Raw genomic sequence first — 27815 nt, 5'->3', positions numbered from 1 at the left:
TGTGGATCAATGGAACAGAATAGAAGATACAGAAACAACTACAGGCACACTCAACTATGTTATCTTTGAAAAAGGGGCCAAATCTGTTCCCTGGAAAAATGATAGCATCTTTAAGAAATGGTGCTGGGAAAACTGGCTAGCTAGAACATGCTGAAGATTAAACCTAGACTCATGTCTCTCACCATGCACTAAACTAAAATCAAAGCAGATAAAAAGATCTAAACATGAGCACAGAAACATCTGCTGGAAAACAACCCTTGAAGACACAGGTAAAATCCTTGAAGACATAGACGTTAGCAACATCTTTCTTAACAAAACATCAGTTGCACACGAAATAATACTAAGAATCAACAAATGAGGTCACATCAAATTAAAAAGCTTCTGTATTGCAAGGGAAATTAAGAGACAACCTATAGAATGGAAATTTTTTTTTTTTGCCAGCTATTCCTCAAAAGAGTAATATCCAGAAAATATAAAGAACTAAAAAAATCAGATCCCCCAATTTAAAGATCTAATTGAAAATGGGCATCTAAAATGAATAGACGCTTCTTAAATAAATAAGTATAAATGGCCAATGAATATATTAAAAACAGTTCAATATTGCTGGCCATTCGAGAAATACAAAGTACAACCACCTGAGATTCCAGAAAAAATGGCTACCATCAAAAAATGAATAAATTACAAAGCTGGAGAGGTTGTAGGGACTGTAAATTGATTCCACTATGGAAATAAGTATGGCAATTCCTCTAAAAACAAAAAATAGAAATTTCATTTGCCTCAGCTACTCCCCTTCTCAGTTTCTTCCAAAGAGCTAAAGAATCATATCACAATGATGCATGAATACCTATGTTTATAGCAGCACAATTCATAATTCCTGTATATCCATCAACAGATAAATGGACAAAGAGACCGTGCTATTTACACACAATGCAGTATTACTCTATCATAAAGAAGTATAAACTTGAGTCACGTGTGGAAAATGGATGCACCATGAGACCACAGTGTCAAGTGAAATAACTCAGACACTCAAGCTTAAATATCACATGGTTTCTCGCATATGAAAAAAAATCTATATAAAAAGTATAAAGTAAAAGATACAATCTCAACTTAGTATAATTGTTTTGCATGTGTTATATGTCCTTTGGTCTATTAGTCTTTTAATTTATATAGATGATAATTAACTTAATAAGGTCTTATAAGAGAAATAAATGAATCTGATGCTGGAAAAATAAAAGGGAGATAGAGGGAAGGGGAAAAAAGAGAACTGAAGTGTTATGCACGTGTACTAAATCCCTCCAGTGAATGCAATCACTGTGTTTTACAAACATGTACTAATAAAAGTCAAAACAAAACAAAAAGTCAAAAGTAAAAAAATAAAATTCTGCCTCAGATCAATAAAAACATCACGGTCTATAGTGCTTCAAACTGCTCTTTGCAAAAAGTAGTATGAGCAGTACAGCTCAGTGGTAGAGTGCTTTCATAACAGAGTCCCTGGGTTTGATACAGAGACAAAACAGGGTACTGCATTTTTGTTCTTCTGTGTTCTTTAGATATTCATCCTATCAAATATATTACATTCTTGAAATTTAAAACCATCAATGATCTAAAACATATTAAGAGGATTTTTTTTTTTCAGACTGGAAAAGTAATTCACGTGCATCTTGAAAAGCTTGAATCACTGAAAGTATATTTTTTACCTCTGTTTTTATTTATACGTATTTCTTAATAATAATAAAATTTAAATATTTCTCAGGAAGCAAATACTCATTATGACAAAATTTAAAACACAAAAAACAACAGTAGAAATCTTAATAATGTCTTGTTCCAAAAATGACTTAAGATGGTTTAGAAAAATAAGGTTGCACACACCACAGACATATATGTCAAAATCTTTTGAAAATTTGACATATAATGTGACATAATACAACAAGTTTATCCTAAACTTTTGAGGTAAGATCCAAAAATAGTGAAGGAAATTCTGAATTCCAAAGAGTAAATGGGAGTGTCAAGCTTTCCAGATTCCCGACCTTATACAATCTTTAAAAATTAATATAATATGATAATATTAGTGATTAAAAATTAAAGATTAAAAAGACAAATGGAACAGAATATCTAGAAATAAGAGTACATGTGGAAAAGTGCTACAAGGAAGTATGACAGTATAATAATTCAGAGGAAAGGTTAGGTAAATCAGTGAGAGATGTAGTACACTAAAGTACTATAGTTCGTGTTCTGATTTCAAGATGCCTAGGTTCAAACCTCAGTTTGGCCACTTACTAGCCACGTGAGCTGGTACAGTGTCAATTCACTCACTGCTTGTGTTTTAGTTTTTTATATGTGCTGAAGCTAGTAACACAGTGCCTATGGCATAAGGTTCTGTGAGGACTGTTGCAAGCTGCTACAGGAAAGCTCTTACAAGATGAACACACAGATATACACACCTTTCCAGAATAAATCTAGATTTTTTAAAAGTCTAGACTACATTTTTTTTGAAAAACATTTACTCCCTGTATATAACATGCTTCTTGAACTAAAAGCATTCCTTCACCCCCAAGATTTTCACCGTATCTCTACTTATATTTTATTACTAATAGTAATAATTCTACTGCTAGCATTACTAATACTGCTACTGCTACCAGTAGTAATATTAGTAGTAATACTCAGTAAGGGCTTAAATATAAATAACTTATTAAATAAAATATGCTACCGTTATTTATTAATAATTTCCCCATAAGCAATTAGAAATATTGTAAACCTAGCCAGGTGTGATGGTGGACATCTATAATCCCAGCACTGAGGAAGTGAGGCAGGGAGATTGCTGTGAATTCAAGGCGAGACTGAACTACAAAGTGAGACCCTATCTCAAAAAAATAAAAAAAAAGAAAAACAACACTGGGTGTGGTGGCGCATGCCTGTAATCCCAGCACTCGGAGGCTGAGGCAGGAGGATCGCTGTGAGTTCGAGACCATCCAGGGCTACACAGTGAGTTTCAGGTCAGTCTCAACTACACAGTGAGACCCTCTCTCAAAAAAAAAAAAAAGAAAAGAAAAACAAATAATATAAACCAAACCTTACATAATTCAGAAGAAAAAGAATTGTTTGCATAAAAGTATGTTAAAAGCTTAGCCTATCTGTAGTTATACAGAAATTCTACGCCAAAATGCAGATCATGAGTTAAATTTACTAAGTTATGATAATTTTAATGTTGTTAGAAGATTCACAAATGACTCATACCCCCAAATCTAATACTTGGTTTCCTGGTTGCTGTGTCTGTATACTGCTGCCCTCTAATGGGCAGCAGAACAAATGTTAAGGACCACATTTGGCACCTTAAACCTAACTTGGTCCCATAAGGACTTCTGTAAAGACAGCAGCAAGAAAGGAACATCAGGTTAAGGTTCATCATACTCCTAAAAACTCTTTTTAAAAAATCTCCTCTTTTACTTCAAATGAGTTTGGAGTGATTCCTTGTAAGTTAGTGAGCTCATTAAAAACTGCACCTCAATTTTGTTGTTGAATTTTACAAGCAAATTTGCTATTTTTCAACAATACAAAGAAGCAGCCCAATTTTGTCTGATTTCAGAGAAATGCATATTTATAGTAATAACCACAGTTCAGACAACTGAACAGTTATACTGAATGAGGCAATAATTTTGCCTAAGACAACCAAAATGAACTACACAAGAAGTCTGGCAAAATGTCTTATATCTTGAATAATGTATTCTGAATTTGGATAATGATTTTCAATCCTGATGTGAGAGTACAGTACAGTAATAGGAGATTCAATGAATTTATCAGTTTTGGAAAAGATGACACATTCCAGCTACTCTAGAAACATGGACTTTTCTCTGTTCCTCCCCTTTGTCAGGCTCAATGAAAATATGCTTATGGCTTATAGAAGGCAAGGCTAAGAATACATTTCAAGGGCTGGGGATTTAGCTCAGTGGTTCCACTGCTACCTTGCAAGTGAAAGTTCCCGTGTTTGATCCCCAGTACCAAAGGGGGGAAAAACACTTCAAATAAAAGCAAAGCAAAACATAATGACATGATTCTCTACATACAAGACCCCAAAAAACTCTGCTAAAAAATCTTCTAGACTTAATTGACAGATTCAGTAGAGTAGATGGATACAAGGTACACACTCAAAAATCAACAGCCTTTTTGTACACAAATAACAGACTGAGAAATTGGGGAAACACTTCTTTTAACAATAGTATCCAAAAAAATGAAATATCTAGGAATCAATATAACGAAGGAAATAAAAGACCTTGAAAACTACAGCACTCTTAAAAAAAAATTGAAGAGGATATAAGAAAATGGAAGACATCTCTTGCTCCTGGGTAGGAAGAACCAATATAGTAAAAATGTCCATACTTCCAAAACTGCAATTGTGATTGAAATCCCAATAGTATATTTCACAGAACTAGATAAAAAATAAAAAAAATTAACCAGGAGAGATCTAGAATATCAAAAGCAATTCTAGTCAACAAAGACATGACAGGGGGTATCACAATCCCCAACATGAAACTATACTACAAAGCTATCAAGATAAAAACAGCATGGTACTGACAAAGAAATAGACCCAAGGATCAGTGAATACATTAGAAGATTCAGACACAACTGCAGACATTCTCAGCCACCTTATCTTTGACAAAGGAGCCAACCACCCTCACTAAAGGAAAGATAAGTCTCTTTAGGAAATGGTGCTTGAAAAACTGGATTTCAACCTGCCACAGATTAAAATTAGTCCCATATCTTCCACCATGCACTAAACTAAAATCAAAGTGGATCAAAGATCTAAATATTAAAACCAAAACACTAAACTTTCTAGAAGATAGGTTAGGTAGAACTCTTGAAGATATTGGTATAGGAAACTACTTTATGAACAAAACCTCAGTTGCACTGGAACTAGCACAGAGAATCAACAACTGGGATCTCTTCCTATTAAAAAGCTTTTACACTGCAAGAGAAAACAATAGGGCTAAGAGACTACCTACAATGTGGGAAAAATTTTTTACTAGCTGTTCTTCAGACAAAGAACTACTATCTAGAATATATAAAGAATTTTTAAAAGTCAGACCCCCCAAATTTAAAGACCCAATTAAAAAATTAACATCTGAAATGAATAGATATTTCTCAGACAAAGAAGTAAAAGCAGCAAATAAACATTATGAAAAAATGTTCAACATCATTGGTCATTTGAAAAATGTGGATGAAAACTACACTGAAATTCCACCTCACTCCAGAAAGAATGGGTGATATCAATAAATCAACCAATAACAAATGCTGGCAGGATTGTGGGGAGAAAGGAACCCTTTCCCATTTGGTGTGGGAGTGCAGACTGGTGTAACCCCTCTGGTGACCAATATCAAGACACTTTAAAAAAACAAAAAACCAAAAAACCAAAAACTAGGATTAGAGGTCCCATTTGACCCAGCCATTCCCCTGCTAGGTATCTTCCCAAAGAATGAAAAGAATCATATCACAGTGATATATAAGCACCCATGTTTATAGCAGCACAGTTCGCAATACCTAAAATGTGGAAACAGCGCAATTGCCCATCAACTGAAGATTGCATAAAGATGTGGGTTTTTAAAAAATAAAATGGAGTACTCTTCAGCCATAAAGAATGAGAAACTAGAGATATTTATAGCTAAATGGATACACCTTGAGGCCATTCTCTAACGTGAAATAAATAGGATATACATGTGTAAATATTGAATAGTTTCTCTGGTGTGAGAAACTGAAAGTGTAAATAAGAATCAAAATGGGGCCAGCATTTAGCTCAGTGGTGCTGCTGCTGAGTTTGATCCCCAGTACCAAAAAAAAAAAAAAAAAAAAAAAAAAAAAAAAAAAAAAAGTATGGTAGATAATGTGAAACAGGAAGAAAAGGTCTAAAGGGGAAGAGGAAGTGGGAGAAGTAGGTGAAAAGAAAAGAAGGGAGAGGAAAAAATATGTGAAAAGCAAAAATGGAAACAAACTATTTGTAAACAGGGAGAGGTGGTGGGAGAGAAGGGGAATGGGGAAAAAATAAGAACCAAGATGTATCATGCAAAGGTACAAATTCCCAGTGATGAGTGTCATCATACTGTATACCTAAAATGTACCACTAAACTTAAGGGGAAAAAAGCAAAGCAAAACAAAACGAAAAACTTCAGGGGCTGGGGATTTAGCTCAGCGGTGCCACTGCCTGCCTTGCAAGCACAAGGACCCAAGTTCAATCCCCAGTACCAAAAATAAAAAACAAAACAAAATTTCAAATCCCACTGGAAATGCAAAGTAGGCAAGAGCCACAATGAAGAAAAAGTATTTTTTCTACAAGCTGGTCTTAGAAGTGAGTAACAAAGCAATTTGATTTTGTTAATGATTATCAAGTTTCTCAGATTAATTCAGGTATTTAACATGCACAAAATATACTTACAGCTATATAAAATAGTAAATTACACAAATCTTTTCAAATACAGTTGAAGATAATACAGTACCTGGAGTAAATTATCAAACATTATCAAAATAGTGTTTTGTTTCATGTTGCCTGGCAGTGTATATAATATTGATAGAATGAAACATCCTCAATTTTCTAAACTCAGAGGCTTTTAATGATTACCCAGTTGAATTAACATCTATCTCACTATTGCTATAATTTGGATCTAAAATGTCCCTGAAAAGACCATGTGTTAAAAACTTGGTCGCTAGCCTGTGGCACTATAACAGGTGGTGGAACTTTTAGAAGATGGATCTACGGGGTTGACCCCTTGAATAGGATATGGGGACCCTGACCCTTCCTCTCTCTCTGCTTCCCAACCACCATGAAGTAAACAGGCCTCCTCTGTGACCCTGCTCCCATGGCAATGCAGTAAGCTATCACAGGTTCAAACAATAGGGCTAAGAGACCAGGAATTGAACTCTCGGAGATTACAAGACAAAATAAAGCAATCTTTCTCTTAAGTTGTTTATGTCAGGCATTTGCCATGATAGGGCAAAAGTGACTAGCCCAATTACCATGTTCTGGCTTTTAACTCTGTAAAGTAGTTACTTTGTCAGGAATGTTGGGCCCATGACAAACTTCAGAATTTAAAACTAGAGGAGCTGAGAAATATTAATAACAATTCACTGAGATAGTCTCAAATTCTCATTTATTATGTATATATATCCTCTTCTGAAAGATATTAGGAGAATCATGCACCTAGAAAATGCCTTGTACAGCCTCGCAAGTGCTAGGTCCCAAGTTCAATCCCCGGTAACAAAAAAAGAAAAGAAAATGCCTTGTACTTCCAGAGCAGATTCTTGGAAGTACATATTAAGTAAATGGAATTAATTAAATAGGATGAAACTAGATTGTGAAAAAAGTCCAATAAGGGCTTATGAAATATAAAGCCCATTGAAGAGCTCTTATCAAATACAGTCTTTTACATAGCAATATAATACCTCATTATAATTGCTTTCAAAGTGTCATTTTTAAAGAAATGGATTTTCACATTCACCTTTTAGAATGTATAATTACTGGCATTCATTTTTCAGTTTAGTATTGGTTTAGTGTAAGCTATATGATCTTTAAAGTAGCTTTGCATAATTCTTTATGTACATTGGGCACTTATGTAATAGAGACAAACCTATGCCAGAAAACTGACCCCAGAAAATTACATTCTGAAGTTCTGGAAGAGTTTTGTAATGACCTAAGAAACAGTTATTACAGGAATAGAGGGACTAGTCCCATTTGACAGATATGATGAACTAATTCCCATTTAATATTTTGCTTTTTTTGGAAACCCTTCAATAATTCATCCTTACCTGGCAAGGAAAAAAACTTTCTAATCTTTAGTTTCTTTATGTATTCAAAACCAGTCCTATCCATCTCAGAGGGTCATTTTCAAGGTCAAGTGAGAGTTTTTTTTCAGTACCAGGGATCGAACTCCAGTCCTTGAGCTTGCAAGGCAGGTGGCAGAACCACTGAGCTAAATCCCCAGCCCAAGGAAGTATATTAAAACAGTGTATAACATGTATTGGACACATCATTATTTTCAGACTGAAGATAATTAACTGACAAAGATTAGGAATTAGATGAAAATTCCTGAATTTAAAATCTGGCTTCTATCATGTAATACAGTTATATGAACTGGAGCCAATTATTCCAGTTAAATATGGATAATGACACACATACCTTACACTGTTCTTTTAAGGATTAGAGATGATGTATGTCAAGTTCTGTATTAATGCCATGTCTGCATGCTGCATTAATCACTTATATTTTATTATTATAACAGAACAGAAATTTCTCATGAGATTATACTACACATCGGTTCTATACAACCATCAACAATGACAAAGACTAGCACAATCATGGTCTCATGCTTCTGACTTCCAATGTGTCTTTTCTTTTAAAACGAAGCCCAAATGAAGATCACATGAAGGCAAAGGATACACAGAAAAGCTGGTATTAAAATGTGTTCATAATACAGGACTGAAAGAAAAATTATTTTGAAAAATGAGACCTACACACACACACAACCATATATATAAAACAATTTTTAATCCAAAGCGAAAAGATTATCACTAGAAATGAAGTTTGTAGTTTTGCAAATGAAACAGTTAACACTTTTAAAACTAAAGACTGTTTAAACAAATACACTTACATTTTTGAATAGTTGTTCAGCAAGTTCTCTGACATGCTTTATCATCTTCAATGGGTTATTTTCTTCAACTTTAATTCTCTCTACTTCAAAAGCTACCAACTTAGAAAAAGAATCAAATGGTAAAATATCAACATCAAAGCATGCTGAATTTAAAAATTATAATTCCATACAATTTGCACACCCAAACCATCGAAAATAAATAGTATTTTAAGAGAAAATATTTTAAATTTTTACTGAGTTTCACCTCTATTCTAGGATAAGGCCTAATGAATCCTTGTATTCTTGCTGTTCCCTCCTCAGTGATTTACAGATCTATTTCTGGAACTCAGAAATTTCCAAGGGCCTCACTCAGAGAATTTTCTTACTCAGAGAAATTCAGAAAATCTCCAAATAGTTCCTTAAACTCACAAAACATGAACCAAATGTTCACGTCAGATTACTCAGACTCCAGACCTAGTTCTGTTGACAATGTGATCTGGGACAAGTTACTTAAACTCCTGGGCTTCAGTTTCTTATATCTAAAATAAGATGGAAGAACAAAATGACATTTAGGCTCCTTTTATTTTTCTCTTTCCATATGTATATACATGTACATATACACAAATACATATATACATACATGTACATTCATTCCCTATTTATCAGTGATTATTAGGAGAACTATGTGAGTTTGTATACTTAGGACAGAGAAAACAGTGCTGACAGGAAAAACTGGAGCATCAACACAGGAAAGATGAAAAAAAAAGGAACAATAAAGATTCTTCTTTCTAGGAATTAATATATTCACTGGAACCAAGACATATAAAACCATGGCTTTACCTATTTTAGGCCAGGGTTCAGAGAGATTACCATTCAAAGGGAAACTTTGTCTTCATTCTTAGGTGCCTATTTGATGAGTGCATGAGGATAAAAAAAAAACATAATGCAAGCTGCTGCTCAGCACCCCACAAGACCCCATGTGGTAGGCTGCCCTGAATAAGTGGCCCTTTCCCAGGAATAAATGAAACTTTACTATAAAAGCGTATTTCCACATAAAAAGCTAAATTAATTAGAAATTAGAAATTACTTAGAAATTAGAAATTAATTAGTAATTAGAAATTACTTAGATCTGATGCCCTAAACCTAGTACATACACATGACTAACTGGCTTTCTAGCAACGGCATAGTAAAACACAAAATGTCACCAGTGCATGTGGAACACAGAACTAGATAAACACCAAAGGTAGATCTCATCTGAATCTTAGAGCCCTCGCTTTATCATTGTTTCTAAGCTAGAGGACATACACATGTATAAATATATAATAAAAAATAGACTGTCCATAAAGTTAGAGACATAAAATGAAGTTTATTGCAATCAAATAGCTCTCAAAGTTGACTACTTTTAGAACAGTGTTTCTTATAGACTTCAAGGAACTTTTAAATTTACTGGTTCCAATACAATGCTCACTCCACAAAGAGAAATAATATTCACTGTTTTATCTCCCAAAATGCACTGCTGTAAACACAAAGTTAAATGATACATGCAAAGATGCTTTAAAAAAAAAATAAATGTAAGAAAGCATCCTTAGCCAGGTGTGGCTGCACATGTCTGTAATCCCACCACTTGAGAGGCTGAGGCACGAGGCTCACTGTGAGTTTGAGACCAGCCTGGGCTACACAGTGAGTTCCAGGGCAGTCTGAACTACATAGTGAGACCCTGTCTCAAAAAAAGAAATAAAAAAGAAAGCATCCTTATTGTGAGTCACAGTGGCTTTACATCTCCCTTTTTATGGCCAATTCCTTGATGAAAGAAACTAAATCTGTTTTCCACACATTTCATATTTCCTATGGGAACTAGACAAATGTTGATTATTGGTTAGTAAGAATGCCATAAAAGTTAAACTTTGACTCTATGATACTGATGGATTTGAAGTCACATATCTATGTATCAAAATTAGACTTTTCTTCCTAGCAGATTAATAAAAGAATCATTGTATTACTACCTTAAAAATGAGTTCAATTTAAATTGTCTGTATATTTTTAAATATTTTAATCAATTATTTAAAATTCAATGCTTAAAAATTTTATATGCTTCTGAGCCATCCTATAATTATATTTTATTAGCATAATAACAAATATTTGGATTATCTATACTTAATTTATTAGATTTTAGGTAAATATTAAAATAATGCCTCTACTTTTAATTACTATTCTAATTACACCTGTAAATAATGCATTTATTTTATAAGAACTATACCTCATCAAAGAGATCACAGGTTCTATAGGGAGGACCTCTTTCAGAAACAAAACCTGCAAATGCCATTCCATTGAGTACTTTAGTGAGGAAATCATTCTCAATCAAACCACGCTGCCCCAAGAAAGCTGTCTGCAAAGAAAGAAATGTGAAATGACAATTTATTATTTATAATTTTGGTAATGGGCAAATGGTCAAAACAAAAATATAACAGATATATGAATAAGTGCCTTTATGTACATTATTGTTATCAAGTATATTTTTCTCAAAAGGTTTTTTTTCTGATATCCTGGAATAGTACATTTATTAGAAATAAAACTGAATTTGTCTATATAGTAGGAAGAAAAAAATCATAAATTAACACTCAACTTTAAGAGAAAAACCAATTTTATTAAAGTTAAAACAAACTAAAGGAAAATATTGTCAATTGCATAGAATTCTTAAAAACTGATTAGGTATGGTGGTACCTGACTGTAAATCTGGCTACTTGGAAGGTTGAGGCAGAAGTTTAAGACAAGCCTGGGTAATTTAATGAGACTCAGTCTCAAAAATATAATAATAAAAAATAACGAAAAATGGATCTAGGAGTCAGGTGTGGTGGCACACGCCTGTAATCCCAGCACTCGGGAGAATGAGGCAGGAGGATCGCTCTGAGTTTGAGACCAGCCTGGGTTACATAGTTCCAGGTCAGCCTCAACTACATAGTGAGACCCTGTCTCAAAACACCAAAAAAAAAAAAAAAAAAAAAAAAAGGATCTAGGGCTGGAGATCTAGCTCAGTGGCACCATGCCTGCCTGGCAAGCACAAGGCCCTGAGTTTGATTCCCGGCACCAGGAAAAAAAATAAATAAATAAAATAAAGTGGAGCTAAAGGTGTTTCTCAATGATAGAATATCCAATACCACAAAAACAAAATAATAACCAAACCTATCATCTACAACCACACAAAAATTAAGGTTGAAATATATAGCTTGAAAAAGACAATGCAGTAGTTTTATTAAATTAGACTCCACTTTTTGGATGGATAAAATATAGAAGTGTATCTTACTTTGTGAAAATGTATTACTGGCTCTGCATGAATTCTTATAAGTTGTAGGCATGATCTATATCCTTGGAAAAGTTGTGCAAACAATCTAAGGAAAACTGCTCGGACTTCTTTATCCTGAAATATAAGAAAAAACACATTTGCTAATTTGATTTCTTAAAAATGAACTATCAAGTTAAAAGATGCAGGGGCCCTGGAAAGACATTCTGCTTACTACATGTCTGTCTCATTTGTGGTATCCCTAAGTGGTGGGCTTCTAGTCCATTTTACTGTTGAACAGCTTAGGCTGCTAAATAGCACTTCATGCTGAACCAAATAAAATTTGTTTCTAGTACATCCAGTTTTCTTCTGGGGAAAAAATAAGTAACTTACTTTCTCTTCTTTTATCATGTTTCAAAAGGGTATATATCCCAAATCCGTTGATTTTTAATCCACCAAAAGAATTAAAGTAATAGAAGAAAAATACTTTAAAAGAGATCTTAAAAGCTTATAAAATTCTTTCAAAGTTTATCTGACTTATTAAAAAAATCTATTCTTATTTTAATAAGGGCATGATTTAAAACTTTTTCACAATTCCAGTTTTAATAAATCACAGTTTCAAAACTGTAAGGAAAATTACAGATTTATTTAGTCAAACCCTTAATGACAAGGAAATGCAGCTCAAGAATACTTAAGTTAGTTGTCATAGGTGTTCAGTGTTACGAGGATCCCACTGGTCAAATATTTTGTCTCTAAGAAATGCACTGGGAAAAAAAGGGGGCCTCTGTTATACAATCACCTTTTTTTGTCCACTCTTCAAACTTGATTATCTCCAATAGTCAACATTCATCATTTCCATTTTTGCAAGATTCCTCCTTTAAATTCCCTGCCCAGCAAGGACTTGACACATGGCAGTTTTCAAGACATTAGATTTCTTCCTATACTTAACTCCTGCCTCCGCAGGCAACAGTCATAGCACTATTCCTCCTGGCCAGGGCCTCTTTGAGCACACCTAGCTAAGGAGAATCAAGGACAATTCTACTTTCTTATTTGGGGCACTTTTTACTATGCTGTCCATCTAAGCCTAACCTCACTCAACTTCTTTAACAACCCCACAAATAAAAGCATAGTCTTTAAAAATATCAAATTTAAATATCAAACTTCTTACCAGCATTTTTGAGTGAGATAAAGCTGTTCGTGGAGGAGGAAAAGCATGATCTGCTACTTCCAAATCTGGGTGTAAAATCTAAAACAAAGAAGTTTTTCATGAAAGATATCCCAAAAGCAATAAACCCCACTCTTTAATCTGTTTGGGCCATAACATTGAAATGTTAGTAAATAAAATGTCATATTTTTCTCCATGAAATATAATTTAGTTAGGTAAGGTAACTGTGTACACTATTATGGAAAGATCTCCAAGACAAGGTATTTTGTGAAAAAACATGTCATAGGAAAATCCAAAATAAACCCCCAAACACACACACACACTGATATTCTTGAGAATGGAAAGCTCTCAAAAAATATATGCTAACTTACAAAACAGTAGTGACTATTGAGAAAGGATTGGCCTAGGGCAGACTTACATGTCCAAGCAGTTGACTTTTTAAAAAAACAGATATGGGTATTTGCTTTTATGTTTCTTAGAATAATTAATACTATTGAGAAAGGATTGGCCTAGGGCAGACTTACATGTCCAAGCAGTTGACTTTTTAAAAAAAACAGATATGGGTATTTGCTTTTATGTTTCTTAGAATAATTAAAAACTAATAAGATACTGAGGAGAAAGGAGTAAGTTTTGAATTGTGCATCCAGAAGGGGAAAAGTACAATACAATGTGATGATGATTACTATAAATATATAATATATGAAATATATTAATGTTGGTACTTAATTCATTAATAATTATTAATATCCCTATTAATTAATCATAAAAGATTTAATCACTGTAAGATTTCTAGAAACAAAAATTTTCTATTACTCAGACACTATTTTCAGCTATTTCTATATTCATGTCATCTATACAATTATATGGTCAATATTTTTCTTTAAATTGTCTTTAAATCAACTCAGCTTTTCAAACTGAATATTATCTTAGATGGTATTATCTTTGAAATCATAGGTTTTATGTGCTATTTTAAATATACATTATAATATATCCATAATCATTACATTTTTAAAAAGATTTATCACATTCCATCCAAAATCACCTCCAGGACTTTTCCAGGAAGAGACACCTATTTGCCTCTGTATAAATCACTCATCCTATAACTAAAGATCAGGAAACAGGCTCAAAGATGGGATGTGATTTGCTAAATAGTATCTTTCCCCCCAATTACTCTGTTATGGTTTGTATCTAGATGTCCCCCTAAAGCCTCATGTGGTCATAGGTGGGGCTTTTCAGAGGAGGATGGATCTAGAATGTGTGATGTTGGGATTAATAGCGTGTGATTACTAAATCAGCCCACTGATTGGTTTGGTACAGTTCTAGGTATGGATAATGAGAAGGTCCACCTTGGATGTGAGTGCTACCTGTCCTGGGGCATGTAGCCTGGAGAGAATATAAGGGACAGAAAGGGGACTGCAGTGGTGCTTGCTGATGCTTTGCTGCCTTCTGACTGCCCTGACATGACATGGACTGTTTTTCCTCTGCAGTGCCACTCTGACATGCCTCCTTATCTTGGAGCCAGACAACTTTGGACAGAAACCACTATAAACTGTGAGCCTAAATAAACCTTTTCTCTCTTTAACTTTGGGTGTTGGGTATTTTGCCTCAGCAATGAAAAAAGTAACAAGACATTCTATCATTTGTATTCCAGATTACAAATATATTAGGAAAAATCAATCTTCTCTAAATACTCCCCTTAATAGATAACCACTGTAATAACATAAAAGACTAATACAAAATGGAAAGTATTCTGAGAATAAAACCCCTTCTGGAAGTCCTAGGCTTCACAGTTTCTATTTAAGGAAAACAACTCCCCTCCAAAAATATTTTTAAACAATCACAGCTTATTAAGAAGAATATGAAGCTCTTAATTCTACTAATATCTTAAAAAGGAATGCAGAATTTCTAAGGTTTGATTTTTCTGATGATGGATAAATGAGCATCTAAAAGGCAGTGAAACAAAATTTTTAAGATCAACTAAAGTTGGCTGGGGATTTAGCTCAGTGGTGCTGCCGCCTGCCTTGCAAGCACAAGGTTTTGAGTTCGATCCCCAGTACCAATCAATCAATCAATCAATCAAACAAACAAACTAAAGTAACTTAACCAAATTAAATTTGTTTCAATGTGAAAAAAACTCAGGCCACAATTTTTAGAACTTGACTGCATGCAAAGCTGGCCATTTAATATATCAATAAGTCAAATCTTTCTGTACTATCCTGAAAACATTGACAAGACAGTATTACCAATCCCAATATAGAAACCAGGAAACAAAAGTAGGGACTTTTTGGGAGAATTGGGGTTTTTGAGGAAGAGTCTTATTTTATGTTCAAAGGTATATTTCTAATACCTAGCACAGTAAGTGTTATATAGCAGCTACCGAATAAATATTCTGAATGAAGGAAAAAATGAGAACAAATATTCAGTTAGGATTCAAAGTATACCATTTAGAGAATTACCTAGGAAATGATTTATACTATAAGAAAATACATTTAAGTTTCAAACATATAATGCTCTTTTAAAATTACCCTGACAATTTTTAATTCCAATTGTTAGTTTCAGATCTGAATCAGAAAAATAATTTTTAAATAATTCTTCATACCAGAGAAAGAGCTGCTTGAGTCTGATGTAGAAGTGGTTCTGGAAGGGAAGAGAGGTGAATACATTCGGGAATTTTAATAGTGCCTCCGTCCAAATCTGCTATGATTACATCTAACTGAAAGAGATATTAAAAATTAACCAGTAATTAATAAAACACATTGGTTGCTAAGCAATTAATTGGCCTGATTAATTCAAAATGAAGAATCAACTGCAGAAGAAACTCTTAGATGTCCATACTAATAAGAGTTTTGAGTCCATGGCTTCCCAGCTAGCTATCTTTTATGTCCCAGTTTCCTTTGAAATGGGATGTTTCATATGACTAAGTTCCTGCCAGTAGAAGAGAAGCGATGTGTGCATTTCCAACCCTTCAAGACAAGGGATATTATAAGGCTCTCCCATGTTCTCTTTCCTCTTTCTGCAAGCTGAAACTATGAACTGAAGCAGCCTTACCTTAAACATTTAGATGGTGACAACACCTGAAGAGATTTAAGGTTGAAAGACACTGCAACCTTAAATGATTTCATGAAACTACCTAGTCTGGCATAATGGAATATTTCTATAGACTGTCCTATAATTGTTCTATATAATTGTTAAGTTTTTTCTGAGCCATATTTTAGTTGCTTATTACAGTAATCTAGGCACATCTTAAATAGATTAGTATTTATTATAATAGTTAATAAGTGAAGCAATTAGTATTTAAAAAGCATACTGTTAGGTGCATTAAAACTTAATTTTTTAACCTTTTTACAAGAGTATACTTAAAAATAACAAAAATATGAAAGAAACTAACAAGATAAATTATTACACTGAAATGTGATTACACTTCATTCCCATTCATTACAAATTTAAGAAATTTGTATTTGGCAACACTCGATTTATCCTGTCCTCAATGACTATTTATATTTAATGGTAATAAAACTATCCACAAACATATGCGTGTGCTTCTATTTAATACTAATTAGTAGACTTTATGGAATGTTTGATTTCTACATATTTTTATATGGCAATGCCAAAGTTAAGTAGAAACCAGCTATCAACATGTAAAGTTAGGAAGAATATTATACAGAATTAAGATCCTATTATAATTAAGATGTTTAATAATCTGTTATAATCTGTTTAAATGATGCCTCTGATTTTATTACAACTGTAATTACTGTGTATTTATCAATAGAGCTTAATTCTTTGACAGCATCTGAAATACGAAAACAGAAGTAGAATTAGAATCTTTTTGGAACAGAATATCATGTAGCTGAATCTATTCAGTATAAAATTCTTCTTGAGGAGCCGGGGATTTAGCTCAGTAGTGCCAGTGCCTGCCTGGGAAGTACAAGGTCCTGAGTTTGATCCTAGTACAAAAAAAAAAAGAATTCTTCTTGTACTGCTTGAAAATCATCATGTAATCTGTTCTTTACAATCTATTTACAGTGCTTTTGAGTACATACCTCAACTCACATTAGAAAACCCATTCTAATAGTTGGCAGCATTTATACAGAACAGAAATCTGTTTCTATACTCATTTTACCCACTCATGCTATTTCATCCTTTTTCTCCCTATGACATCTACTTAAATATTTATCTTTAGCTATCAAATAATATCTGATTATTATTATTTTTGTTTGGTTTGGTTTCATTTGGTACTGCGGATAGAATTCGGGTCCTTGCACTTGCAAGGCAGGCAGCAGAACCACTGAGCTAAATCCCCAGCCCATAATATCGAATTATTACCTGAGAAAATTTCCCTAGGGCATTACAGAACATAATTTTTGAACTCTTGACAACCCTGAATGACCTCTAAAGTGCTTTGTTGTTAAAGTCTCTCTTAAACTATGATACTCAGAACCAAACACATTATTCCAGACCTAGCTTTCCCTTCTCTAATATTTCTATTCATATGAAATTAAGAATAAAAAATCTGGTGGGAGCTTGTATCAAACTTGTGTTCCATCTTCTTCAGATACTTTTTGCTTTGTTAGTTATTAGCCATTTAGTCTTAAGACATGCCTCACTTACAAATACAAACCCACTAAGCACTGATAAGTACAAATAAAATATTTCATTAATGGATTATTCACCTTATTATGTCCTATACAGAATAAAGAATACAGAAAATAAGCTTACTGTGTTAAAAGGGATATTTTAAATATTTTTAACCTCTCATATTTGCTATAAAGCAAAATGTATTTAGACTTTTCAATGATGTTTTCCTTCCAGTCAACCTTTGCCATTAGAAATTCAAAAGATATGAATGAAAATGGTAATTAGTTGAAATATTATAGTACTCAAGAAATACAAAAAACATTCTAGTATCAGTAACTGAAAATTTTAAAGATGAATACTTACAAGTTCATGGACATCAGTTTTAAAGATGGAATGTACTCCAATAATGAAAGGTGTTGGAGAACTTAGAACTTCTAGTAGCTGAGCTGGGAGAATGGGAATATAAGGATAGCTGGAAATAATAAAAATATGTCATATATATTTGTTTTTCCTCAATATAAACTCTCATTTTATGCTGTTTTAAAGATTATGTTTAGATGTTATTAGCAATAATATTGCTAAGCTTATTAATATTCAAATTTTGAAAAGAACAATTAAAATTTTTTTCATGTTCAAGATATAATCAAACATAACAAGCATCAAAAAATAGAACTCAGGTGAGCTTCCTTATCTCTTCTTCCCTTAAGTAAGCATTCTCTTTAGGTCTTTTAATATAGTTTGAGAGCATTTTTCCTTAAGTACAAACTTGAAATCAGAAATCAACACTGATGGGGCTGAGCGTGGTGGCACATGCCTGTAATCCCAGCACTCAGGAGGCTGAGGCAGGAGGATTGCTGTGAGTTTGAGACCAGCCTGAGCTACACAGTGAGTTCCACGTCAGTCTCAAATACATAGTGAGACCCTGTCTCAAAATCCACCCCCCAAAAAAAGAAAAGAAATGAACACTGATGGAGTCTTCTTTCTCAAGAGTAAGCAATGATTTGTCTATAAAATATAATTATTTAAATATCTTTTTTTTTTTTGAGATAAGAGTCTCACTATGTAGTTTAGGCTGGCTTTGAACTCACTAGATAGCCCCCAGGCTGGCCTCCAACTGCCTCATACTTCTGGGTGCCAGTACAGGGGTGTGCCACACTTGGTTCCATTTTTTTAATGGTAATTGATGTGCATGCATTCAATAGGAATGGCAAAAAATAAAGCCAAGAACATTCAATTTTATCTAAAAGATTAAAAATTTTAATAAGAAATTCTACAGGTAATCATATTTTATTAGTTTACATGAAATTAAATTTCCTATATGTTACTGTTCTCAAATTGATTAAGCAGTGTATTAGACCAAAATATTCTTATTACTATCACACATCATTTAGATTTTTTTTTGGTACCGGGGATTGATCTCGGGTCCTTGTGCTTCTGAGAGAGGTGGCAGAACCACTTAGCTAAATCCCCAGACCTAATTTTTTTGGCTTTTACTATTTATTATAAGACAAAATTTTTCAAAAGAAAAAAGGAAAAAACTTATAATGAAACCCCATGTATCCAATTCAGTTTTGACAATTATCAATGCATAATTACATATATATTTCTAGCCAATTCTGTTCTTTTATTTTGAACCACTGATATTATATCATTTATACATAAATACTTTAGTAGATATCTAAATAAGTCTTTTAAATTTATTTATTTACTTGAGACAGGGTCTCACTATGTAGTTCAGACTGCCCTGGAACTCACTATGTAGCCCAGGCTGGTCTCAAACTCACAGCAATCCTCCTACCTCAGCCTCTTGCGTGCTGGGATTATAGGTATGTGCCACCACACCAAGCAATAAGTCTTTTTTATTAATAGAACTGTAATATCCCTATAACTCCTAAAAATCCTTTAATATAAAAGCATTAAAGATTTTTATTGCTAACTGCATTCAAAGAGAATTAAATGTTGCTGACAATACTATTCAGATTAAATTAAATTATTTTCACTAAATTAATCAACACTCCATAAATTAACAGCTTGGAAAAGTCTCAAAATCTAGTCAAGATTTTATTAGAATCACAATTTTTATAGTGACATAACTTTGAAAACTATGTGGTTCAAAAATCACTATACCATGATATTTTGACTTATCAGTAACTAATGAATATTTAGGGAATGAATAAATTACCAAGCAACAACCTCACCTATATTTAAGAGGAAACATTAAAGATTCCAGGGCTCTACAGGCATCACTAAGTCTCTGGAAACTTGCAGAATGGAAGAGAACCTTATTTTCTGTAAGGACTGCACAAAAGAGGCTGAGGACATTCTGAATTCCTGTAAACAAAAGAGGAAAGGTGGACCAAATGTATTTAATTGTATTTGTGCTGCCAACAATCATACACTTAGAATGACATATAAAGAAAAAGCCAGTACTGGGGAAAATATTTGGCTAAACTATAATCCTCCATAACCTATGGGTATCCATTTTCCCAAAGTTTCAGTTTTGCATTCATTTTTCAAGTTAGTATAACACTCATAGAACATATTTGTTGCTTGGAAATAAGTAATTACCTTCTTTTCAACTACACTCTAAAGTCTGTACTTAAGTTCTGTTCTAGATGATGGCACTCTTCTTCTATTTGATGCTCATAATGATGTTTCTGTCAATTATGAACTGCATAGACAACAGTAGACCCAAAAGATTATAACGAAGGCCGTAGCTGTCCTAACACTGTTGTGCAATGCCTTACATAGTTGTGATGATGCTGGCATAAACAAATCTACTAGGCTGTCAGTTGAATAAAAGCATAGTAAACACGATTGTATACAACACTTGATATTGACTGTATATGACTGGCTTGTGTATAATACTATACTTATTTTAGAGTGACTCCTAATATATACATACATAAGACACTCATTTGTGACAAGAATACTATGTAATATTTTGGCTTTATAATGCATCACATAAAAATTGTACAATGTTAGGTTTACTTTAATAATGCTATTTAATCATGTGTTCTGATTTGAGGCTTTTTATTGTATTTACATCATGGTTAGTTCATTATATTTTTCTTTAAAAATATCCTTCTAAGGTGAAAGACAAGTTGTCACATCTGGCTCCCCCTACAACCAAAAAAGAGGCTCAACACCTAGTGGGCCTATTTGAATTTTGGAGGCAACACATTCCTCGCTTAGGTGATTTACTCTGGCCCATTTGCCAAGTAATGCAGAAAGCAGTTTTGAGAGGGGCCAAGTATATATATTATGCTGTAACAACCTTGAACACGCTTTATTTACTGTGTCTTTTGATTGCATCATTTTCTCTTACGTTTGATTTAATCTCATGTTGCTTGGTACATCATAGCCCTAAGTGCAACAGGATATTCATCTTTCTTTCTCCACTATATAGTACAGGTATGAAGTGGGCTGTATCGTCATTTCATGTTTCTGTAAATGTGTATATTTGATGATGCTTGCACTGTGATGAATTGCTTAACAAAGCATTTTTCAAAATATATTCTGTTCTTAGGTGACACATGATGATGATATAACCACACCAACTGTGCTGTTTTGGCAATTTGCCTGATATATCTCTATTTTTTTACTTCATCCTTTCTCCGCTTCTTGTAAAAAATTTGTTTTGTGGTACTGGGGATAGAACCCAAGATGTCACACATGCTAGATAAGTGTTCTACCACTGAGCAACATTCCCAGCTCTAATATACCTTTTAAAATCTAGTTTGATAGGATTGGTCGTTTAATTAGATAATTTAACTGAATAATATTATATACCTACACGGTAAAGATACTACTTATAATATATAGTATCTTATTTTATAGGTTCTGCTTTTTATTATTAAAATTTCTTTTGCTTCTTTTATCCTTTCTGCTCACATAAAATTTAAAAGCTCTTATTAAATTCTATTGATAAAAAATTCTGTTCTGATAGTACCTATTCTTAGTGACAACTGTAAAAGATACACCATGCATACCTAGCAAACTGAAGTTAAATAAATACATCATTTCTTACTTTCTCCTTTTTATTACTGACCCAAATCATCTTTTGTTCTGTCACTTCAGCTTTAATCACAAAGACCCACTAAATCAAGAACCCCTTTTGTTTTCTCAAGGTACAATATTTCGTGTATCTCTTTGCCATAGCTCATCTACTCATGTGACACATGCAAATTTCTTCTAAGTCCATTATTAATAGCTATTCCTTTTTATCATGCTAACTTTATCCCATGAAATACACTAGAACCTACACTTCAAATTTTTAATCTTCTTTCATTTAGACAAATATAACAGTTTCATATCTACTCTTCCCAATTCAGTCCTTATTCCCTTCAAATCAATCCTCCAGTTTTCTTGAATGGCAGACAAAGAGAAAAAATCTTATTATGTCACTCTCACTCCTCAAACTCCTCTATATCTTCCAATTCCCTTGGGCAACAATTCTCACATGAATTGTGTTCCACAGAAAAAACTTAGCAAGGGAAGCTTTTGCTTTAACTTGTTTAGCTATTAATCTCTCTGAGCTTTGTTTGGTAAAATGAAATGAAAAAAGTCCCGAAGGCCTATTTTAGAAGGTTGCTATGAAGACAAAATGAGGTATGCTATGATTTCTCAGCATAATATGATAGTAAAATAAAAACATTAAGTAATATTATGATTATTATTGTAATTATTGTAGTTGTTACCATTAATTTCCTTTGAAGTTAGGGCTCTGATGCTCAAAATGTTTGAAAACATGTAAAAAGTTAAGTCTATACTCTACCAAAATATCTCCAATGATCTTAACCAGATCTTTATAACCATATCACATGATTAATATGGAACTTATCTACTATAGCTCTCAAACTTTTTTTACTATCACTGTTTCTGTTGTCCATGTTCTCTCTGCTTGATGATCCCTTCAATAAAATGTTAGATCCTCAAAGACTACACCAGGCCTTATGCACTACTAAACCCTTCTGCCATGTACAGCATCTAGTAATCAGTTGACACTCAAGAATGTTACACTGGAACTGGCAAGCTGTCTGAATAGTAGTGCAGTGAGTTACTATCAAAAGACTAAATTTTTCATTAAAAGTGTCAGGTCCCACATATAAATGAGATCATGCCATATTAGTTTTTCTGTTTGGCTTATTTTATTTAATTTAGTATCCTTCAAGTTAAACCATGACAACAAATAACAGGATATTTTTTTATGCCAGGTGACACACAAATAGAAAGCTGTTGATTAAGGGGCACAAAGTTCCAGTTAGGAAAAGTACATTTTTTAGTTTTGCTGTAATGTGATTATAGTCAATAAAATGTACTGTGTATTTCAAAACAGATGAAATTAAACTTCAAAAGTCTCACCACAAAAAATGGGAAGTGAGGCAGTAGATAAGTTAGTTTCATTTAAGTATTCCATATTTTATACATGTAAATGTGTGTAGATATGTAGATTTTGTTAAAGATTTTGTTCCATCTGCTTCAACGTTTTTTACCCACATGCTAGACGACATATACACACAATATTTTTCTGAGCCATGTGAGGGTATAGGTTGTGTATTTATCTTCACATTTACCTCTAGTTGTTTATTTGACTAAGAATAAAGATATTCTCTTATATACCCACAGTAGAGTTAACAACTTCAGCAATTTTTAACACCAATACAATACTTAAAATTTAATGTACAGTAGTTCAATTTTGTAGGCTGACACAAATAATATTCCTTAAGAGCCTTTTCCTCCGCTCAGGATTCATTCTAATATCAGATATTCCACTTAGTTTTCAGATTTCCTTAGTCTTGCTCAATATGAAGCATTTTCATGGCTTTTCTTTTTTTAAAAAAACTGAAGTGATATTCATATAGCATAGAATTAATTATTTTAAGGTGAAAATTCAGTGACACAATATAATCATGATATTGTAAAATTATCTCTCTCAAGTTCCAAAATATTTTCATCACTGCAGAAAGAAAACCTACATCCAATTAGCAAATGCTCTTTATTCCCTTCACACACTGTTCCTAATAATCACCAATCTGTATTCTCTCTATATATAGATTTACTTCTTTTGGAAATTTCATATAAATGGAATCATACAGTATGAGACCTTTGTGTTTGGTGGGTTTTTTTTTGCTTGTTTGTTTGTTTTTTTGTACCAGGGATCGAACTCAGGTCCCTGCACTGTGAGGTAGGCAGCGGAACCATTCAGCTAAATCCCCAGCCTTTGGTGGGTTTTTTTTTTTCAAATACTATAACATTTATCAGCACATCATTCTTTTTTATGGCTGCAAAGTTTTCTATTGTGTGCATACACACTATACTCTTATGTGCGAAAAAGTATATACATGCTCAGGAAAAGAAAAACAGCATGATGTTTTGCAACAAATAGCATTACCCTTATACAGAGGGCCCTACAGGGTGTCTTACTGTTGTAGAAATAGGTAGTCCAGGCTGCTCTGGAACTTCCTATGTAGCCCAGGCTAGTCTTGAACTCTTGATTCTCCTACTTCAGCTTCCCAAGTGCTGGAATCACAGGTGTGTACCACTGCACCCAGCTACATGTTCTTGTTTGAGTACCTGCTTTCAATTTGGATATATGCCTAAGAGTGGCAAGGTTACATGGTAGTTCAATATTTAATCTTCAATGTACTGTTTTATACAGCAGTCAAATTACTTTTATTACCAGAAATGTATAAGGGTTTCAATTTCTCCACATTCTCAGTAACACAGTTGTTTTCCTTGCTTATTTTTAACAATACTTATCCTGGGTTTTATATTGTTTGAAGCGCTGGGTACTAAACCCCAGAACTTAGTGCTTTTGCTCTATCACTGAACTACATCCCCAGCTCCTTCACTGTTTTTTTGTGTGTGGTGGGTACCAGGGATCAAACTCTGTCTTTGCGCTTGCAAGGCAGGCGCCAGAACCACTGAGCTAAATCCCCAGCCCCTTCATGGTAGTTTTGATTTGCATTTTCCTAAAGACTAATGATCTTGAGCATCTTTTCACACAATTAATTATTAGGCATTTGTATATCTTCTTTGAAAAATGAATTTTTAAGACAATTTACCCAATTTTTAATAGTTATCTGTACCTCTGTTGTTGAATAAAGATTTTTTTGCATATTCTGCTCACTAGGTCTTTTTCAGATCTGATTTACAAATATTGTGCCCACTTCACAAATTATTTTTTACTTTCCTTATAATATTCTGTGATGTACAAAAGCTTTCAATTTCAATGAGGTATAGTATATCCTCTTGTTCATGCTGTTTGTGTCATATCTAACAATAAACTGTAAATCCAAGACCATGAAAATTTACCTGCCTCTTTTTTCTAAAAGAATCGTATGGTTTTTACATCTTATAGTTAGATTGTTAGTTCACTTTGAGTCAATTTTTGTACATAGTATAAGATAAGGGTACAACTTCATCTTTTGAATGTGGATATCTAGTTTTCCATCATCAGTTGTTGAAAAGAGTATTTTTTCCTATTGAATGATACTTATGTGATATATGAAGATGTATGAAGTTCTTGCATGTGTGTGTTGGATTTCAAACCCAGAGCCTTTTATGTGCCAGGCAGATGCTGTTCCATTGAGCTATATCTCCAGCCCACACTGTTTGCTTACCGGAGTTTTGTAGTAAACTCTGAAATCAGAAGGAGTTGAGTCCTCAAATTATGTTCCTTTCAAGACTACTTTTGTTATTCATAGTACCTTAAATTCTATACAAATTTGAGGGTCAGTTGTTTCTATTTCTAGTAAGGACATTGAAATTTTATTAGGGAATGCACTGAATTTGTAGATTACTTTGGGTAGTAGTGATATCTTAATAATATGAAGTTTTCCAATCCATGAATGAACCTGTCTTCTTTAATTTCTTTAAACCATAATCTGTAGTTTCCAATGTATAAGGTCTTTCACGCTCCTTTTTTTTTTTTTTTGGTTTTTTGAGACAGGGTCTCACTATGCATTTGAGATGGACCTGGAACTCACTATGTAGCTCAGGCTGGTCTTGAACTCACAGCAATCCTCCTGCCTCAGCCTCCCGAGTGCTGGGACTATAGGCATGAGCCACCATGTCCAGCTCACGCTCCTATTTAAATATATCCCCAGGTATTTTACTCTTTTTTGGATATATTATAAATGGAATTAATTTCCTTTATTGCTAGTGTGCTTTTTTTTTTAACAATCCTTTTACAAACTGAAGAACAGCTGGGTATGATAATTCATGTCTGTGTTCCTAGCATTCTAGGAGGCTAAGGCAGTGGGACAATGTCTATCTTATGACTGGAGTGTTTGAGGCATGTATATCTAATGTAATTAATGATATGGCAGATATTTATACATACCATTTTGTTATTAATTTACTACATCCTAAGTCTCATTCATTCATTCAACCAACCAGGGTTTGAACCCAGGTATCCCTGAATGATAAGCAGCTACAATCCCAGTCCTGCACTCCATATCTTTTTATGAGACAGTTTTAGTAAGCTGCCTAGGTTAGACTTGAACTTTTAATCTTCCTGCCTTAGCCTCTAGAGTATGTGGGAATGTAAACATGCACCACCATGCCTAGTCCCTTAAGTCTTATTGATTATTTTTGTTTTATTCCTACTTTACTGAACTTTATTTTTTAAACTTGTCGTGGAACCTTTTAGAGTTGGGGCACAGTGGGGAAGGCCTCAGGTCAATGGGAGAGTTGTATGACCCTACTTGTCTTCCTACTTTCTGCTGCTAGTTCAAGATATAATCTCTCACTTGCTCTAACAACTGCAGCTGCCATTGTCATCAGCACCATGAAGTGATACAGTAAAGGTGTAGACCAGTCCAAGCATGTGCTATAGTACATAGACTCTGAACCTCTTAAACTGTGAACTAAACACACCTTTTCTCTTTGTAAGTTAGTTGCTTCAAGAACTTCATTGTACTAATATAAAAGTAACTGATGTACTATGCTTATAAGATATTTTGATTTTACCCTTTTCAGTGTGGTTGATATCCATGTGAAAGACATGGAGTTTGCTTCCATATACTTTTCATTTTAAGATAATCTTTCTTTTTTCCTCTTCCCAGCCATTATATTGATCTAATTTTGTTTCCTGAATATGTAAGACCTAAACATATTTTCAGAAGTCAACACTGTAAACAAAGTTATACTCAGAGAAGTGTTAGTCTTTCCTAAATTAACAGTATTTTTCCAATACCAACTCCTACTTTATATAATGTACTATCATTATGTAAAACACTGTAGGAGCCAGTGGGTATGTACATATTGGAACTCTGTATTAACAGCAATTTCTTTGAGTCAGACTATTTACAAAAAGTTGTATTTTTTAAAAATCTGTGGTTATGTTAATTTTTATGGCTGCCATAATCAACAAAAGAGTAAAAAAAAAGACTTAAGACATAGGAAATAGCAAAGAGGCAGATATAAATAAATCTATCATATCAATAATTACATTAAATATGACTGTTCAAAACACACCAATAAAAAGAGAGAGATTGCCAGATGGGATAGTTTATCAGAATATTAAATTCAGCTGGGCAGAGTGGAGCATGCCTGTAATCCCAGCACTTGGGAGGCTGAGGCAGGAGGATCACTGTGAGTTGGAGACCAGCCTAGGCTACATAGTGAGTTCTAGGTCAATCTCAACTACATAGTGAGACCCTATCTCAAAAAAAAAAAAGAATATTAAATTCATAGCATTATTAAGATCAGATAAATTTTGAAGAAAGCAGCAATGTAGTTATCAGGGATTCTATCCTAATTAGACTATAGTATTAGTTTTCCATCACTGTGACAAAATACTTGAGGATAACAACTTAAATGAGGAAGATTTTTTTGGTTTATGGTTTCAAAGGGTTCAGTCCATGGTCAGCTGGCTCTATTGCTTTTAAGGATGGGCATGAGGCAGAAACATCATGGTAGAAGGATGTGGTGGAAGAAAGCTGCTTATCTCATAGAAACCAAAAATGGAGGGAAAGGAAGGGGTGAAGGGAAGAAGGGAAAGAAAGAGGAAATGAGGAGAGAAGGACAAAGTATAAGGTGGGGAGGAAGGTCAGGAAGAAGAGAAACTTCTCAAAGCCACGCCTCCAGTAACTTGCTCCATCCAATTAGGTTCCGTGTCCTAATAAGCCCATTGGGCTGTGAACTCATCCATGGACTAATACATTTGATCCAATCATTTCTC

The 27815-nt window shown here is 33.6% G+C and overlaps 1 protein-coding gene across 7 annotated transcripts in view; it reads right to left on the bottom strand.

Annotated features, from left to right (window-relative positions):
- Sbf2 (SET binding factor 2) overlaps positions 1 to 27815 on the bottom strand; it is a 350526-nt gene that overhangs the window by 188281 nt on the left and 134430 nt on the right. For all 7 annotated transcript variants that reach the window (XR_778567.3, XR_004517428.1, XM_010615281.1 and 4 more), the window contains 7 exons: positions 19825 to 19957; positions 17990 to 18098; positions 15651 to 15764; positions 13055 to 13132; positions 11911 to 12024; positions 10867 to 10995; positions 8631 to 8729 (listed from right to left, as the gene is read on the bottom strand). Coding sequence is in view for 5 of the 7 variants with exons in the window: in XM_010615281.1 (XP_010613583.1) it covers positions 8631 to 8729; positions 10867 to 10995; positions 11911 to 12024; positions 13055 to 13132; positions 15651 to 15764; positions 17990 to 18098; positions 19825 to 19957 (776 nt within the window). In the remaining 2 variants the exon portion in view is untranslated. The remainder of the gene's footprint in view (positions 1 to 8630; positions 8730 to 10866; positions 10996 to 11910; positions 12025 to 13054; positions 13133 to 15650; positions 15765 to 17989; positions 18099 to 19824; positions 19958 to 27815) is intronic.

The sequence above is a fragment of the Fukomys damarensis genome, unplaced genomic scaffold, assembly GCF_012274545.1.
Source record: "Fukomys damarensis isolate Sample0158 unplaced genomic scaffold, DMR_v1.0_HiC HiC_scaffold_16, whole genome shotgun sequence".
NCBI lineage: Eukaryota > Metazoa > Chordata > Mammalia > Rodentia > Bathyergidae > Fukomys > Fukomys damarensis.
Note: the sequence above shows the minus strand (reverse complement) of the source record. Positions and strands in the feature narration are given on the sequence as shown.